This window comes from Sebastes umbrosus, chromosome 2, assembly GCF_015220745.1.
Source record: "Sebastes umbrosus isolate fSebUmb1 chromosome 2, fSebUmb1.pri, whole genome shotgun sequence".
In the NCBI taxonomy this organism is placed as follows: domain Eukaryota; kingdom Metazoa; phylum Chordata; class Actinopteri; order Perciformes; family Sebastidae; genus Sebastes; species Sebastes umbrosus.
Window position 1 is genome coordinate 27,511,119 of NC_051270.1, and position 15,200 is coordinate 27,526,318.

General features: G+C 40.3%; 1 protein-coding gene across 2 annotated transcripts in view; it reads left to right on the forward strand.

Annotated features, from left to right (window-relative positions):
- Positions 1–5,203: 5,203 nt before the first annotated feature.
- The window catches only part of cpne7 (copine VII), a 38,308-nt gene continuing 28,311 nt past the window's right edge, over positions 5,204–15,200 (forward strand). Inside the window, exons 1-5 of one of the 2 annotated variants that reach the window (XM_037755147.1) lie at positions 5,204–5,290; positions 6,495–6,562; positions 6,696–6,998; positions 11,834–12,016; positions 12,244–12,318. In XM_037755147.1, the coding sequence (XP_037611075.1) occupies positions 6,825–6,998; positions 11,834–12,016; positions 12,244–12,318 (432 nt within the window). In that variant the 5' untranslated portion in view covers positions 5,204–5,290; positions 6,495–6,562; positions 6,696–6,824. Of the gene's footprint in view, positions 5,298–6,494; positions 6,563–6,695; positions 6,999–11,833; positions 12,017–12,243; positions 12,319–15,200 lie in introns of both variants that reach the window. The other variant, XM_037755137.1, reaches the window with a different exon arrangement.

Here is a 15,200-nt window from a genome sequence, read left to right on the forward strand (position 1 = left end):
AGTAACTCAATTCCTTTTTACAGTCAGGTCAGAAATCCAGTCTTGACCAGTTGAAGAGTCTAAATTAGGCAGAGCCTCTTAAACTTGACAGACAATTAATAATGTTAAAGGTACTGTACATTATCTACAGCATGTTAATGCACAGGTGATAGAAGTGGAGGTCAACGACAGCCACCGAGGCAGAGGAAGGTCAGAAGAGGTGGAGAGCGAGAAAAAAAAACCTCATCCCAGTGGGACAATTTAACACTTGAATGTTAATTTTAATACAGAAGGTTATGTGCTGGAAGTCATGAAACAGGCTGTTAATATGAGACATTGCCATGACAACAGAGACTCTGGAAATTTCTAAACTGTGTTCATGTCGGGTGTGCCTGATCAGTGAATAAATAAAAAGTTAATAAAAAAAGTACAGAGAAACTAATTCTCAATGCATTCGAAAATGTCCACTTCGATAATGATCCAAGTCGAGCATGTCAACATACTCTGAAGACTGGAAGAATCAGGATGGGGTGAGACTGAATGTCCTTGTCTGTGTCTCCTTTAGTGTTCTAGCTGTCTGAACGCATATAAATAATTCAGTTAATGAAGATGAGTGGACAGTCGAGACATTTTGGACCAGGGGGGGTGATTGATGCGGCTGAAATGGAAACTCAAATGGATGGTCTTATTTATCCTGAAGATAGCAGAATAATCTGTTTACCTAAACACATGTGTAACAGGACACTATGGATCTAGAGAACCGTTTCCTCCAACCACCTTTCCTAAATGTGTTACCAGTGTTTAAACTCCCACATTTCATTATTCGCCAGTGGTGTGAATTGCATTTATCCTATGATAAACTATACATAACATGTGATGCAAGATGTGATGTAAATGTCTTAATTAGGTCTGTCAATCGGTTAAAATATGTAATCACCATTAATCGTGCGATTGTCCATAGTTAATCGTGATTAATCACAAATTAATCGCACATTTCTTTATCTGTTCAAAATGTCCCTTAAAGGGAGATTTGTCAAGTATTTAATACTCTTATCACCATGGGAGTGGGCAAACATGCTGCTTTATGCAAATGTATGCATATATGTATAACTGGAATTCAATTAATACAAAACAATGACAAATATTGTCCAGAAACCCTCACAGGTACTGCATTTAGCATAAAAAATATGATCAAATCATAACATGGCAAACTGCAGCCCAACAGACAACAACAGCTGTCAGTGTGTCAGTGTGCTGACTTGACTATGACTTGCCCCAAACTGCATGTGATTATCATAAAGTGGGCATGTCTGTAAAGGGGAGACTCGTGGGTACCCATAGAACCCATTTTCATTCACATATCTGGAGGTCAAAGGTCAAGGGACCCCTTTGAAAATCCCTGTGACAGTTTTTCCTCGCCAAAATGTAACGTAAGTTTTGAACGTTATTTAACCTCCATCGCAACAAGCTAGTATGACATTAGGATTTCTTAGGTTTCCTAGTTTCATACCAGTATCTTCGCTCTAGCTTTAAAACTGAACCTACTACAACCTAAAAATCACAAGTTGTGTTAATGCGTTAAAGAAATTTGCATTAACTTTGACAGCACTAGTTTTAATTCTTTAGTTTTGATAAGAAGAAACAGGATGAGGAGAGGCTTATGTTAGTCAATGTATATGATAAAAGACTGACTCAGATGCTGAAATGATTAATTAATCGAGGAGTCTATTGACAGAAAATGAATGTGCTACAAATTTGATAATTGATTATTTAAGTCTTTTATCACACCCCAAACAACCTCTGGTTAATGCTTCTCAGATATCCCACTATCCAACTGAAATCGATGAAGTGAGCAGTATCAGCTTCACCTCTGACGCAATGTGTATCACGTTTACTCTTTAAAAAGGGAACGGAGCTCTTTGTGTTTGTAGGTCAGTAAGGCAAATATAATGACGACGGGGATAACATTTCTGTTCAATGAGCTGTTACTTGGAAGTAGTGCCTGCCTGCTGAAACACAAGCTCAGTGATTGATCCCCATTTGCAGGGAAGCTGCTATCACCAAGAAGAAAGACTTTGCAATCGATAGTGTCTTTTTTCCCAAAAGAAACCCCTACCTATGTACAAAAATACCCCTACTCCAGGGAGCTGCTGGTGGAAAACTGTGGATGACGTTACACAAACACACCGGAGCGACTGAAAATATGAGGCCACGTTAAAAGAGATCTTCCTATGTGGGTTATTGTACACGCCATGTGGTCGGTGACTGGGGAGAAGCAGCGGGGGGAATCTGAATAGATAATCCATGTGTAAACGTAGGGAACGTCCTGTGAGGTGCTGAACCAACAGCAGCAGCAGCAGATGGCCGCTGTTCGGAGCTGTGGCGTAACAGGGCTCAGGTGTGTGCCCCAAAGCAGACGCTTCCTACTGACTCTGAATATGGAGGAAGAGGAGGCAGGGGGGTTGGAAAAAAAAAAAAAAACTGCAGGAAATAACATGACTTTGGGTGATGGCCATGTCAGACAGCAGCCAGTTTCCTTGTTAACGACAGTGTGTGCAGAAAGAGTTTCACTCATAATATCAACCTGTAGGGGAAATTAGTGTGTCGTTCGGTGTGTATGGTTATCAGTTTAACAGAGCAGATAATTAAAAAAGCAGGGAGCCAAATTCTTTATTTTTCAAGCTTTTTGGAATAATGTGATTGACCTGCCTGTCTGCACATAACATCATTTTACCAGCTGAAAGCTTCTGAGTGGCTCAGTACCAAAGAATCAGCGGTGTCCTCTTGAAATCAAAGACAGTCGTTGCCTAATTCTGCAAAGCTCTAATGAAAAAACATGTTCTTTTTTGTCTGAAGGACACTTGAGAATCATGAAATTTGAAAGCCTTCAGGGATAAAATGCCACGACAGCTGAAGCCTACACATTTCTATTATCATTAAGTGCACTGTAACCACCAGCGAGGTGCTTTTAAACAATCAAACAAAAGCTTTTTATTTTGCACTTTATTTTGATGAACCGAAATCCCCCCCCCCCCAAGTAATTTTATCTTTTTATTTCTCTGCTTTGTCTTGACGTGGCCTTCAGTGAATTCTGTTTATGCAGAAACGACGGGGCTGCTGCTGTTTTGTCAGGGCAATCTGAAAATCTATAAACGTTATGCAATGTCTGGAAATACATTCATGAAATAATACATTTGTGGGTGGACTGGGAGAAGGTTGAAGCATAAACGTTTTGTGTAGAAACAATACGTTACATAACATACATTGCTGTAGAAAAAACAAAACTACACTGTAAATCGGCTCACGGTTATGTTAATGTGGGTGACATTAGACTTGAGTATGTGCATGTACAGTATACATGTGGGTGTATGTGTGTGTGCATTAAGAGAGCAGCGAGTCGAGCTCCCACATGGAGGTTTGGTTGTGATGCTGCTGCTGCTGCTGCTGGACAGATTTCCTGTTGTTTTGCTGTGAAATGTCTCACATTTGCATCCCTGGTATTTGATTTATCACTTAGTTGAGACAAAACCTGCCAGGACCAGTTGATTTAAACATGAATTGCCTTCTTTTTCTGAGTGCAAATTGACAAACTATAGACCCTAGGGAGGAAACATCTGGTGTCACTTTTTTATGTTGGAGCCCATACATCTCATTTTAGATTGTGGAACATCTGTCTTTATAGTGTCCAATGCTCACCTACTGTCTGCATGCAGAACTGTGCCTTGTATGCAATATGTAAACATTAACATAATGCTAATTAGAGATGCTAACACATAGTGTGACACACTCATTGCAGCCTAGGCTGAAGCTGGAGCAAAAAATTAGATTGATACATCTTTCTAAAAGCCCTCTATTGAGCCTGCAGAGGATTATCGGTGCAACCAGATTAACTTCAACTCAAAGTAAGTGTGAGAGATATTTCATGTCTTACCCTTCGATTTAATTATTTGGTAACATTTTACAGAAAAGTGTGAGTAGTTACCAGGGAACAAATAAGGAACAAACTGCTAGTGAGCCATTAGTTAATGAGTATAACTCCTGATCAAATTGTATAGAGTAGCTAATGATTAGTTAATTGAGAAATGAGTGAGAAACAGATAAGGAATGACTTGATTATTTATTATTGATTAATAAATACTTCTCTAATAATTCCTAATGGAGGACTGTATAGCAGATAATGATGAGTTACTATTCGATTCAAATATTTAATAGCGATTAATCGCATCATTGTCCATGATTAATCATGATTAATCACACATTTTTTTATCTGTTCAAAATGTATCTTAAAGGGAGATTTGTCAAGTACAAATATTGTCCAGAAACCCTCACAGGTACTACATTTAGCATAAAACAATATGCTCAAATCATAACATGTCAAACTGCAGCCCAACAGGCAACAACAGCTGTCAGTGTGTCAGTGTGCTGACTTGACTATGACTTGCCCAAAACTGCATGTGATTATCATAAAGTGAACATGTCTGTAAAGGGGAGACTCGTGGGTACCCATAGAACCCATTTTCATTCACATATCTTGAGGTCAGAGGTCAAGGGACCCCTTTGAAAATGTCCATGTCAGTTTTTCCTCGCCAACATTTAGCGTAAGTTTGGAGCGTTATTTAGTCTCCTTTGCAACAAGCTAGTATGACCTGGTTGGTACCAATGGATTCCTTACGCTTTCTAGTTTCATATGATATCAGTATCTTTACTAAAACTGAGCCCCCTACAATCTAAAAACCACAAGTTGCGTTAACGCGTTAAATAATTAGTGGCATTAAAACGAATTAGCATTTACGCATTATCGCATTAACTTTGACTAATCCTAGTTCATGAATATCATGAAAGTGGTCGGATTCACAATGTGGCACATTTTTTGTGTACAGTATTGTCAAGTGTTACCAATCATTTATTCATATAATTTATATCTCATCTTTTAGCCAATAACATGCATATTTTACGCACATCATTTCAGGCTTTCATGCTGATCTGTGAAAGCTGCTGCCAGATGTACTCCTAATCAATAATACATCTCCTATAGTTTGGTGTCCTGTTTTTTAAGGCTCTGTCTGTTTTGAATTGAACTCCCAATAATCGAGTCCCAGCAGCCAGAGACCCATCATCATCATCATCATCCTGACATCAGCAGCTGGACTCTCCTCCACTCCCATCTCTCTGAACCAGCCTAGTAGTCTACTCCCTCCTCAGCAGTCTGACCAATGAGTTTCAGCGGAGAGGAAAAAAACACCCCGAATCAAGCAGTGTGTTATGGGAGAGGATTAAAACAAGCGTGTTTAAGAGTAAAGAACAACGACAGGTAGGAAGTGAGTTTCTCGCTTTTAACTTCTTGCTTCTGGAGGAGGATTATTCGCTGTTTATTGCTTGTTTTTTATTATTATTATTATTCATCCATCAGCTGTTTATGTTTTCTTATTGGAAGTGAGTACGATATGTTATCAAAGTGTTCATTCTTAGTACGACGCTTTGCTTTGCTTATAAACCAGATCGTCTTTTTGATCGTTAACTGTGTTTTCAAGGATTCCAGATGTTGATTTGCTGTGATGAATTATTAAGAATGAGCGTTTCCTGGATCGCCTTCAGTGTTAAGTAGTTGGATTGAATCGGTAGCGGACGTGTTGCTTTACCAAGAACTTTTGCTTTGGTTCATATATTATTATTATTATTATTATTATTATTATTATTATTATAGCTTCTGAATCGGATTGTATTCCGAGCTTTATTGAGTTAAGTTTGAGATGGATGCTTTTTGGGTAACATCTGGTTTCCAGACGCACATCTGGCAAACACAAACAAAACACGGGCGCTGTCCCTGGTGCTGAAAGACAAAACGTACACTTGTTCCGTTTGTCTCCTCACAGTGAAGGATGCTGGTAGAGAGATTCATCCTCCACGCCCTCAGACTTTAAAGCAGTGTCAGTCAGATACCCTTATTCTGCTCAAGGACACTTCAGCAGAGGCGGATGCTTGCCACATTAAACAAAGTCCCTTTTCTTAGTTATCCTCTCTCAGCCATGTGTCTGCTGGATTCCTGATTTTATCTGCCACTTTCACTTTTTTATCCATTGTTGAATAAGGAAAAAACATTTTTCTACTAAAATTGTATGCTATCTCATGTTTAGAACAAGAAAAAAGGATGAAAATGACGAAAATTATAATATCAAGTATGTCTTTGCATATATTGTTGTTGTAATTCTGAGTGACACCCTCCTTCTTTTTCATACAAGAGCAGCCATGTGTCTGCTGGATTCCTGATTTGATCTGCCACTTTCACTTGTTTACCCATTGTTGAATAAGGAAAACACATTTTTCTACTAAAATTGTATGCTATCTCATGTTTAGAACAGGAAAAAAGGATGAAAATGCCGAAAATGATAATATCAAGTATGTCTTTCTATATATTTTTGTTGTAATTCTGAGTGACGCCCTCCTTCTTTGTCATACAAGAGCATTTAAAAAAAGAGAAAGCACCATATTTGACAAATCAAATGAATCTTTTCCAGGGATCTGATCTAGGCTCCTGAAAGCACAACCAGGCCACCTTCATGTTCTGCCTCTCGTCATTACCGAGGTGAGATGATACTCCTCACGAGGGGATAGCTCTGACAGGCAGTGATAACAGATTGGGTTTGCTTTGCACCCCCCTCTCCTGGGACTCAATGGGAATCTCTGTTCTTTTTTTTTTTTATGACATCTGTACCAAGTCTCCTGTGAGCGTGCCACATCTTTACTGAGATCCCTCGACCCCACCGCTACGTTTGCCCCCATCCCTCGGAGCTACCACGTCGTACTGCTTCACTGGTTGGCAGCTCCTCCTCTCGCCCTGAGCCAGGATGAATGATGTACAGGAGGCCACCTCCCCTGCGACCAGCCTCAGTGGTCCGGCTACCTGCGTTTCCAAAGTAGAGCTGCGCGTGTCCTGCAAAGCCCTGCTGGACCGAGACACCCTGAATAAGTCGGACCCATGTGTCATACTCATGGTGCAGACCAACGGACAGTGGACAGAGGTAAGCACCCACACCCTTCCCTTTTTTTTTTTCATCAATCAGATAAATACACAGTTTGACCCTTTGGAGAACCTGATATCTCCTCAACCACTCAATTATATAGGCAGCAGTATGTAGCTTTTAAAAATTAATCCCCCATCTTTTATTAATCTCCCTATGTCATTAACCCCAATATTTAATGTGTAATGAATCACACATTCCTCGAGTTCGAATTATTCAAATTAAAGTGCCTTGAGGGGATCAGAGCAACATGTTTTCTTAATGCTTACACAGACAGATGTGTTATACAGAACAGACACTGGGGAAATTGGCCCTCCGTTGTCCACTATCACAAATCTGGAAAAAAGCCCAGATTTTATGATGAAGCAGTCCCACTCCAGTTATTCCCTAAAACCTGTGTTGTCATATACGAGATCGACCAGGGAGATAAATCTGTTAATGGTTTGCTGAACTCGGCAGCTGTTTGTCACTCTTTGGAAAAAGATCAGGGCTTACACAACAGCTAGCTGATTCGGAATTAAAAAATGTCAAATGCAGAGCACATCTTTGCAGATAAGGAGTGAACATTGTCTGTTTCCTCATTTCCCTAATTTACAACAGATTGCACTGTGTATATATTCCACTAGTCTACTTGTGTGGACAAACAGTGGGTTGGTAATAAGCAGTGTGTCGAGGTGTGTTTCATCTGAAAATGTTTACTTTCTTGGATTGGTCCCAGGCTGACTTGGAGCGTAGGCGTAGCCGGTCTCTCATTTCCCTGTTAATTAAGTCATTTAGTTCATGAGGGAGAGCCAAAGCACAGGTCTCCATTAAGCAGAGGAAGTGTTAAAACGTGGCAGAGGATGTCTAATTATATGGATTTTTTTTTTCCCTCACTCCAAACGCTATCTTTTCAGGGAAATAATAATACATAATTATTAAGTGTAACTCTGCCAAACGGGAGCCATTAATTGAAGATGCTCTCTGTAACGTTTGGGCTGTATGAATATTGGAAGCCTCGAGATATAATTGTGATGAAACGAAAACACTCGGCTGAGTGAGTTGAGCTCACAGTTATGGATTTTTCTTGGTTGTAATTTGATAGGAGGTTGTTTTCATGAGATGACTGACCTGGGTTCATTGTAGCATGCATGAATGGCTATTTTTAGCTCCACCAACTGAAGCAAATTCATATGATCTATCTATCTATCTGTCTATCTATCTGTCTGTCTGTCTGTCTGTCTGTCTGTCTGTCTATCTATCTATCTATCTATCTCTATCTATCTATCTGTCTGTCTGTCTGTCTGTCTGTCTGTCCGTCTGTCCGTCCATCTGTCTGACAGTGTACACAAGTTGTCCAATCCTCCGCTGTCAAATCCCTCAGTACTGGGAGGCACCGTTGCTTGTGTAAATTGTTTACTTACGTCAGTGACTGAGTAAGAAGCTGAGCCCACTCACACCATCGTCCGCCACCCTCTTCCTCTTTCTGAGCTCATCCTGTATTTCACTCGCCACTGCTATTTGTCCAACTGCATTCATCTCATTATTACCTCGTTTCGCCACCTGTTCGCTCCCTCTCAAGGTCAAACACAGAAGCAGGGTGGAGAGGACTTGAAGTTTTCTCCCCGCAGCAGATTTCTCATCTTTTTGTGTAAACTGGACGCTCCGTGCTCCCGTGATAGCGAGTTAATTCACAACCTGATCTTTCTGCTGATACGTGAGTTAAGCTACAGGGGGCTTGTTGCGATGGAGCGACAGAGATAATGCTCTACCTACCTGGCAGAACTGATTAGAGAAAGCCTTTAATTTTCCATGTCAGGGAACCTTCTCTATTATTCTGGCCCCACACCAGCAACAAACAGGCGTCACAGACTTCGGCACAACCTATCCTCCGTCGCTCCGATAAGCTTTCATCAACAAACAGACTCATCCCAAATCTGTCCATCCAGATGGCACAAAGAGAGGAGGAGAAGGCAAGAGAAGACAATAAAGAGAAACGGGGATGAATGGAGGCTGAGGATGCCAAGTCCTCGCTGGAAGTTCTTTCTCTTTCTTTGTGATGTTCGCCAGAGTGAAAACGAAACAGTAGAATCAAGTCGTTGCATTTTTTATCGTCTGATTATTATTATTGTTTTAATACAAAGCTGAAAAAGTGAGGTGGATGTTGAGAATTTGTCCGGTTATTCATCTAGAACCGTCACAGGGACCAAACTCTGGTTATTTTTCAGTTCAACCTAATGAAGATGTGACAAAACTAAAACAAAACCCTAGATTTTAGGCAACAAATGTCATATGTATGCCGTTTACTAAACAACAAATTGAATTGCAAATTGGTGATAAGTTTTGTGGTTGCTGAATGCTCAAAAGCAATCAGTCCACAGCAGGACAGCCCTGCAATTAAATTGTTTATTCATGCATGGATGTTTCGGGCAGATGTCCTTCCTCAGTGTGTAAACTGGCAACAGTGTGAAACAAGGGTAAAAACTATAGAAATACACAACACGCTCTCATCCCAACTCGTTTTGTCAGACCCCTCAGCGTCACTTTTCGGTCGCAGTAACCACGTGCTTAACGTTGTGAATTATACAATAACACTTGCTTAGGTTTAGGCAGCAAAACCACTTAGTTAGGTTTAGGAAAAAACAACATGGTTGGGCTTAAAATTACTATATTTGTACAGTGAAAATGAGACTTCCTGATTGTAAAGTTAAAGTGAAACGTAACGCATGGGACACTACAGCGGTCTCCTGGATGAAAACCTAGCGTTTGTTGGACCCATCCACCTTCCCCTCCGCCTGCTTTCGCTATTTAAACTAATTCACCACAGCACTTTCCTTTCCTTTTGCTGCGGATGGGTTTACATTGTAGAGTTAATGGAAAGCCCGGTGCGTCTCATACCGGCACTTAAGGATGCCTTGTGCGGCGGTATCGAACGCTGATGACCATGACAAAGCATCAGTATTTTACACTCTGGGAATGAAAACGGGCTAAAATACAATAAACAAGGAAATATGAATAAAGGAAAACCCTTAACTCTTATAAAGACTGTATAAAATGTGGACGTAGGCTCCGTGACGTCACCCATAGATCCCTGAAGTGCAAAAGTGAAGCTCATAGTGGGCGGCTCCCGTAGCTCCGGCCGTCGCCATCTTGGCAGCAGCTGACTCCACCTAACTCCCGGCTAATCCAAAAATAGGCAATAGGGCGGGCAGAATGAAGACTGGTTGCTGAAAAACGCCCACCTAGCTCGAAGCTACCAAGCTAACCCGCTAAGAAGCTAGGCTATATGCTACTCGGCGTTTCTAGCTTGCTAACCCTGCGGTCTTGTTGCTCCCGGTTGCTGTTCGGTAAACAATTGTATACAAATTTAAATAAACGAAAGTAGAAGATAGTGAAGATGCTCCCATACACGTAGGAGGAGGTTTCACTTTTGAAACGTAGTTATTTTAAGCCAGTAAAGAAGTCTTTTTGTTTGTGTTCAAAACGTAGCGTTTCATTCAGTTTTACAACGTGTTAGAACATGTTGCTTGTAAGTTTCGCTTTCACTTTTACAACGAAGTAGGTGTAGTAGGCCCCTAATGACCCACATCTATGGTGCTTAACCGATAATTCCTATTTAATGGCCTGACAACAGTTGAATCTGGTGCAATGGAGATAATAATGCACATTTTCAGACTGTCTCTCCTGGAAGGAATTCATAGTGTTGCACTTTTTTTTGCATATGTGACACAAAGAGTGGATAAAGAATGGAAGAACACGGCTACAGAGAGAGGTTCAAACCCAGCTTACGTTCTCACCTTTTCTGAAAAAGACACAAGAGAGCAATGTCGCCAATTTCTGATGTCTTCATGACTCAAGTCTGGACCTGCTCCACTGACACAGAAGTAATGACGTTGGACACTATGACAGACAAAATTGTACCTAAGTGTATGGTTATGTTTATGACCACTGAAAGATTTTTACAGATGTGAAACCTTCTCTGGTCTAAAGCGGGTCTTTAATTTAATGTCAATAGATCAGCTCCAGATTATACCTTTTGATGTTCTCTTCTATGTAGTGTAATTTTCATTTGCGGTCAATCGATTGCGGTTTGAGCCACAAAATCATGCATTACACATAAACACAACGGTATATCATGAAAAAGTGTGGATGTTTGCTGCTTGTATGTCATTATGTAAATATCATGTTCAATGATGATTTGTTCTTGTGACAAATTGGGCAGCATAGAAATGTCCGTGGAGCTGCGTGTGAGCTAAATCCTACATCATGAGCAGATGGGGCCTCAAAGAGCTCAGTTTTTTCCTTGTCAGGCAGTGAAAGACAGGCATGGACGTTTTTCTGTACGCTGAAATTAAATGTTGGAGCCCTCCAATCTTCCCTCACATCATCCTCTTGACAGAACGTAATAACATTTTGCCCTTCTGTAGACGCTGATGTTCCTCAAAATGAGCAGGAAGATTGAAGAAGATACATTTCCCAGTCCTATTTTTGAGTTCTTGCTCTAAACCTATATAGGTTACAATCTGTAAAATCACTCCATGAGGTCTTCTATTGCTTTAATCATACATATTAAAGCTTGAGCAGGCAAGTAGGAACGCTCTGTCTCTGACATGACCTGTGATTAGCCAAAGTCTTCTGATGTTCTATAGCCTGAAAAGATGAGGAGGTGCAGAGGTCTAGTTTTCTCTCAGAACACTTGTATTACAGTATGCTGAAAGGTTTTTATGGAATATTTGTCCAATGATGCCAAAAATATTTGGCCTATTGCAGCTTTAAAATAAGAAATATTACAATGTTTAAATATATTAAAAAGTGTTGTATATGTAGTGTGTATAAAAGTGTTTGTTCCCTCTCAGCTGGACAGGACAGAAGTGATCAAGAGCAACTTGCACCCGGTCTTCGCCAAGGTTTTCTCATGGGACTACTACTTTGAGGAGGTTCAGAAGTTGCGATTTGAGGTCTATGACATCCACGGCACTCACAGCATTGGGACCCGCGATGACGACTTTCTGGGTGGGGTGGAGTGCACTCTTGGCCAGGTAGGCTGATGCCACTGTATTATACTAACCCATTTTATTGACTTGTATTAGTTAGATCGTGCCCTAAAAACTTGTCTGCTGTAAGAGACCAACACTAAAACATGATGGTGGCAATGTTGGTAGTAAATATACCTGATGCTGGTGTTGATGACTCAGATCCCTGTGCTCTGCTCTGTACTGTTGAGGAAGGCTCAAGGCAAATAATGTGTTAATCTTGTTCTTTGCAGATCGTGGCCCAAAAGAAGATGGTGAAGGCTTTGTTGCTGAAGTATGGGAAATATGCCGGCAAATCCACCATCACGGTACGTTTCTTACATTGTGCTTATGACCCTGCTGCTCTGGTGAATGGCATTTTCTATATCGCTGGATATCAGGAAAGTTGAAGTTAGTAGCTAATGGCAAGTGAGAGCTGAAAGAAATAATGGATGGCAAAGTGATGGGTAAAATGGATTTCTATATATTTTTTTTTTTCCAGTCTCGCATCTGTTCACTCTCAGGCACCATAATGGACTTACAGTCTAGCCTATACTTTACTAGCCTATATAATAATATAAATAAAAATCTTAAAGGAACAGTGTGTAACATTTCGGGGGATCTATTAGCAGAAATTGAATATAATATTCAGAACTATTTTTTCATGGATTCCGACATGTTTCTACCGCAGCCCAGAACAGACAAACCAAACACTGAATCTAGAGAGAGCTTTTCACGTTTTCACCAGGGCTGTCAATCGATAAAAATATTTAATCACGATTAATTACAGGGCTGCACGGTGGTGCACTGTTGCCTCACAGCTAGAGGGTCGCAGGTTCGAATCTGGCTTGGGGCCCCTTTGTGTGGAATTTGCATGTTCTCCGGGCATTAGCATTGGCTTTCTCCGGGTTCTCCGGCTTCCTCCCACAATCCAAAGACATGCAGGTTAGGTTAATTGTTGACTCTCGGTGTGAATGTGAGCGTGAATGGTCTGTCTATATGTGTCAGCCCTGTGATAGTCTGGCGACCTGTCCAGGGTGTACCCCACCTTCGCCCAATGTCAGCTGGGATCGGCTCCAGAACCCCCGCGACCCCGAATGGGATAAGCGGTTACGGATAATGGATGGATGGACAATTAATCACATGATTATCCATGATTAATCGTGATTAATCACAAATGAATCACACATTTTTTATCCGTTCAAAATGTACCGTTAAGGGAGATTTGTTAAGTATTTAATACACTTATTAACTCTTATATACTCAAACATACTCTTATATACTTTGCTGTCAGTGTGTCAGTGTGCTGACTTGACTATAACTTGCCAAAACTGCATGTGATTATCATAAAGTGGGCAGGTCTGTAAAGGGGAGACTCGTGGGTACCTAGAACCTATTTTTATTCACATATCTTGAGGTCAGAGGTCAAGGGACCCCTTTGAAAATGGCTATGTCAGTTTCTCCTCGCCATAATTTAGCGTAAGTTTGAAGCGTTATTTAACCTCCTTCACGACAAGCTAATATGACATGATTGGTACCGATGGATTCCTTAGGTTTTTTAGTTTCATATGATGCCAGTATCTTCATTCTCACTCTTTAAAATGGAGCCCGCTACAACCTAAAAATCGCATGTTGGGTTAATGCGTTAAAGAAATTAGTGCCGTTAAAATGAATTTGAGTTAACGCGGTATTATCGCGTTAACTCAAATTTTTGACCTGAAGGCCACCATAGTTCTCCGACATGCTTGTGAAACTGCGGAAACGTGAGCCCCATAGTGCAAAACTGTGGTACCGCCACACACAACGTCTGACCTCCGTTGCTCCTAAAGAAATGTTATTATGGTAAGGATGGCCTCTGAGCGAGGTGGCTCATGTTACCGCAGTCTTGGAAAGGGAGGAGTGAGCGGAGGAGTACTCAGTTGGTTGCAATCTGCAACCACACCACTAGATGCCACCAAATCCTACACACTGTACCTTTAATATAAAGCTGAAGACACCACTCACTCACAGAATAGCTTCATGTTGCTGCTGTACATCGTTTATTTTTTTGTGGTGGTAGCTGTTAAAATTATACCTCCTCTCTGATGGGGCTCCATTCCTGCTAAACATGCCAATACACACAAGGGAGCAGGAGGAAATGATGCATGTATAAAGAAATCACATGTGTCAGATGTGGAAGAGAAGAGCTGTTGGTTCATTAACCACCATCTTACAGTTACCAAGCCAGTAGTGGTAGCATATAAAAAACAAGACTAGATCGTTCCACTCTATACCTGGTTTGGGAATACACAAGAGAGGCAGGATGTGGACATGATAACAGGACCTGTACCCGATATAAGTGCTCTTCAATATATGAGAACGTCAATATTTAGTAACAGGTGGCACTATTATCGTAATATAGTATAGTATTGGATTGGATCCCTGTGCCGTGAGGGAAAAGTAAAAGACAGACTCTTTGTCATTTAATCTCTTGCCAGAGTTTTTTTTTATTTAAACCAGTCAACAGCAGAGACCTTTTGAAGGTCTTAAGGACAACTGTGAGAATTCACACAAAGGGACTTTTCTTTTTTTTACCATTTCATCTACACAAATATAGAGAGTTCAGCTCATTATAATTATGTTAAGCCCTTATCCAACATGTAGTTGCTTCCCACACACGCTGACTGATTCATTTTTATTGCATTTGTAATATTGTACCATCTGTTTCGCCTGCTATTTAGAGCATGTGTATGTTTCTAATATATGCATGAATGCAACCATGGATGTATTGTGTGATAGAGACACAACAGGCCAAATATAGTTTTTTCTTTTTTTAAATATGAAATTACAAGAGTTAGGAAACACACACAAAAACACTGTGTAAACATATAATTGTACTTCTATACTTGTGATGGCTCCTAATGCATTTCTTAAGCCCTAACCATATCCTTAACCAGGGGACAGTGGACATCCAGTGCTTAGTCCTGAAGTCTTTCAATTAGTCTGGAGTCACACATCAACCAATGAATATTGCACTATACATCATTATTATATGGATAAATGCTAATAATAATGCTCACAATGATGATGATAATAATAATAACAAACATTATTATTATTATTACACAGTTAACTGTCAAAAACATTGCTATAATTTAATATTATATTATATTATATTAATATAATATAATATAATATAATATAATATAATATAATATAATTTAATATAATA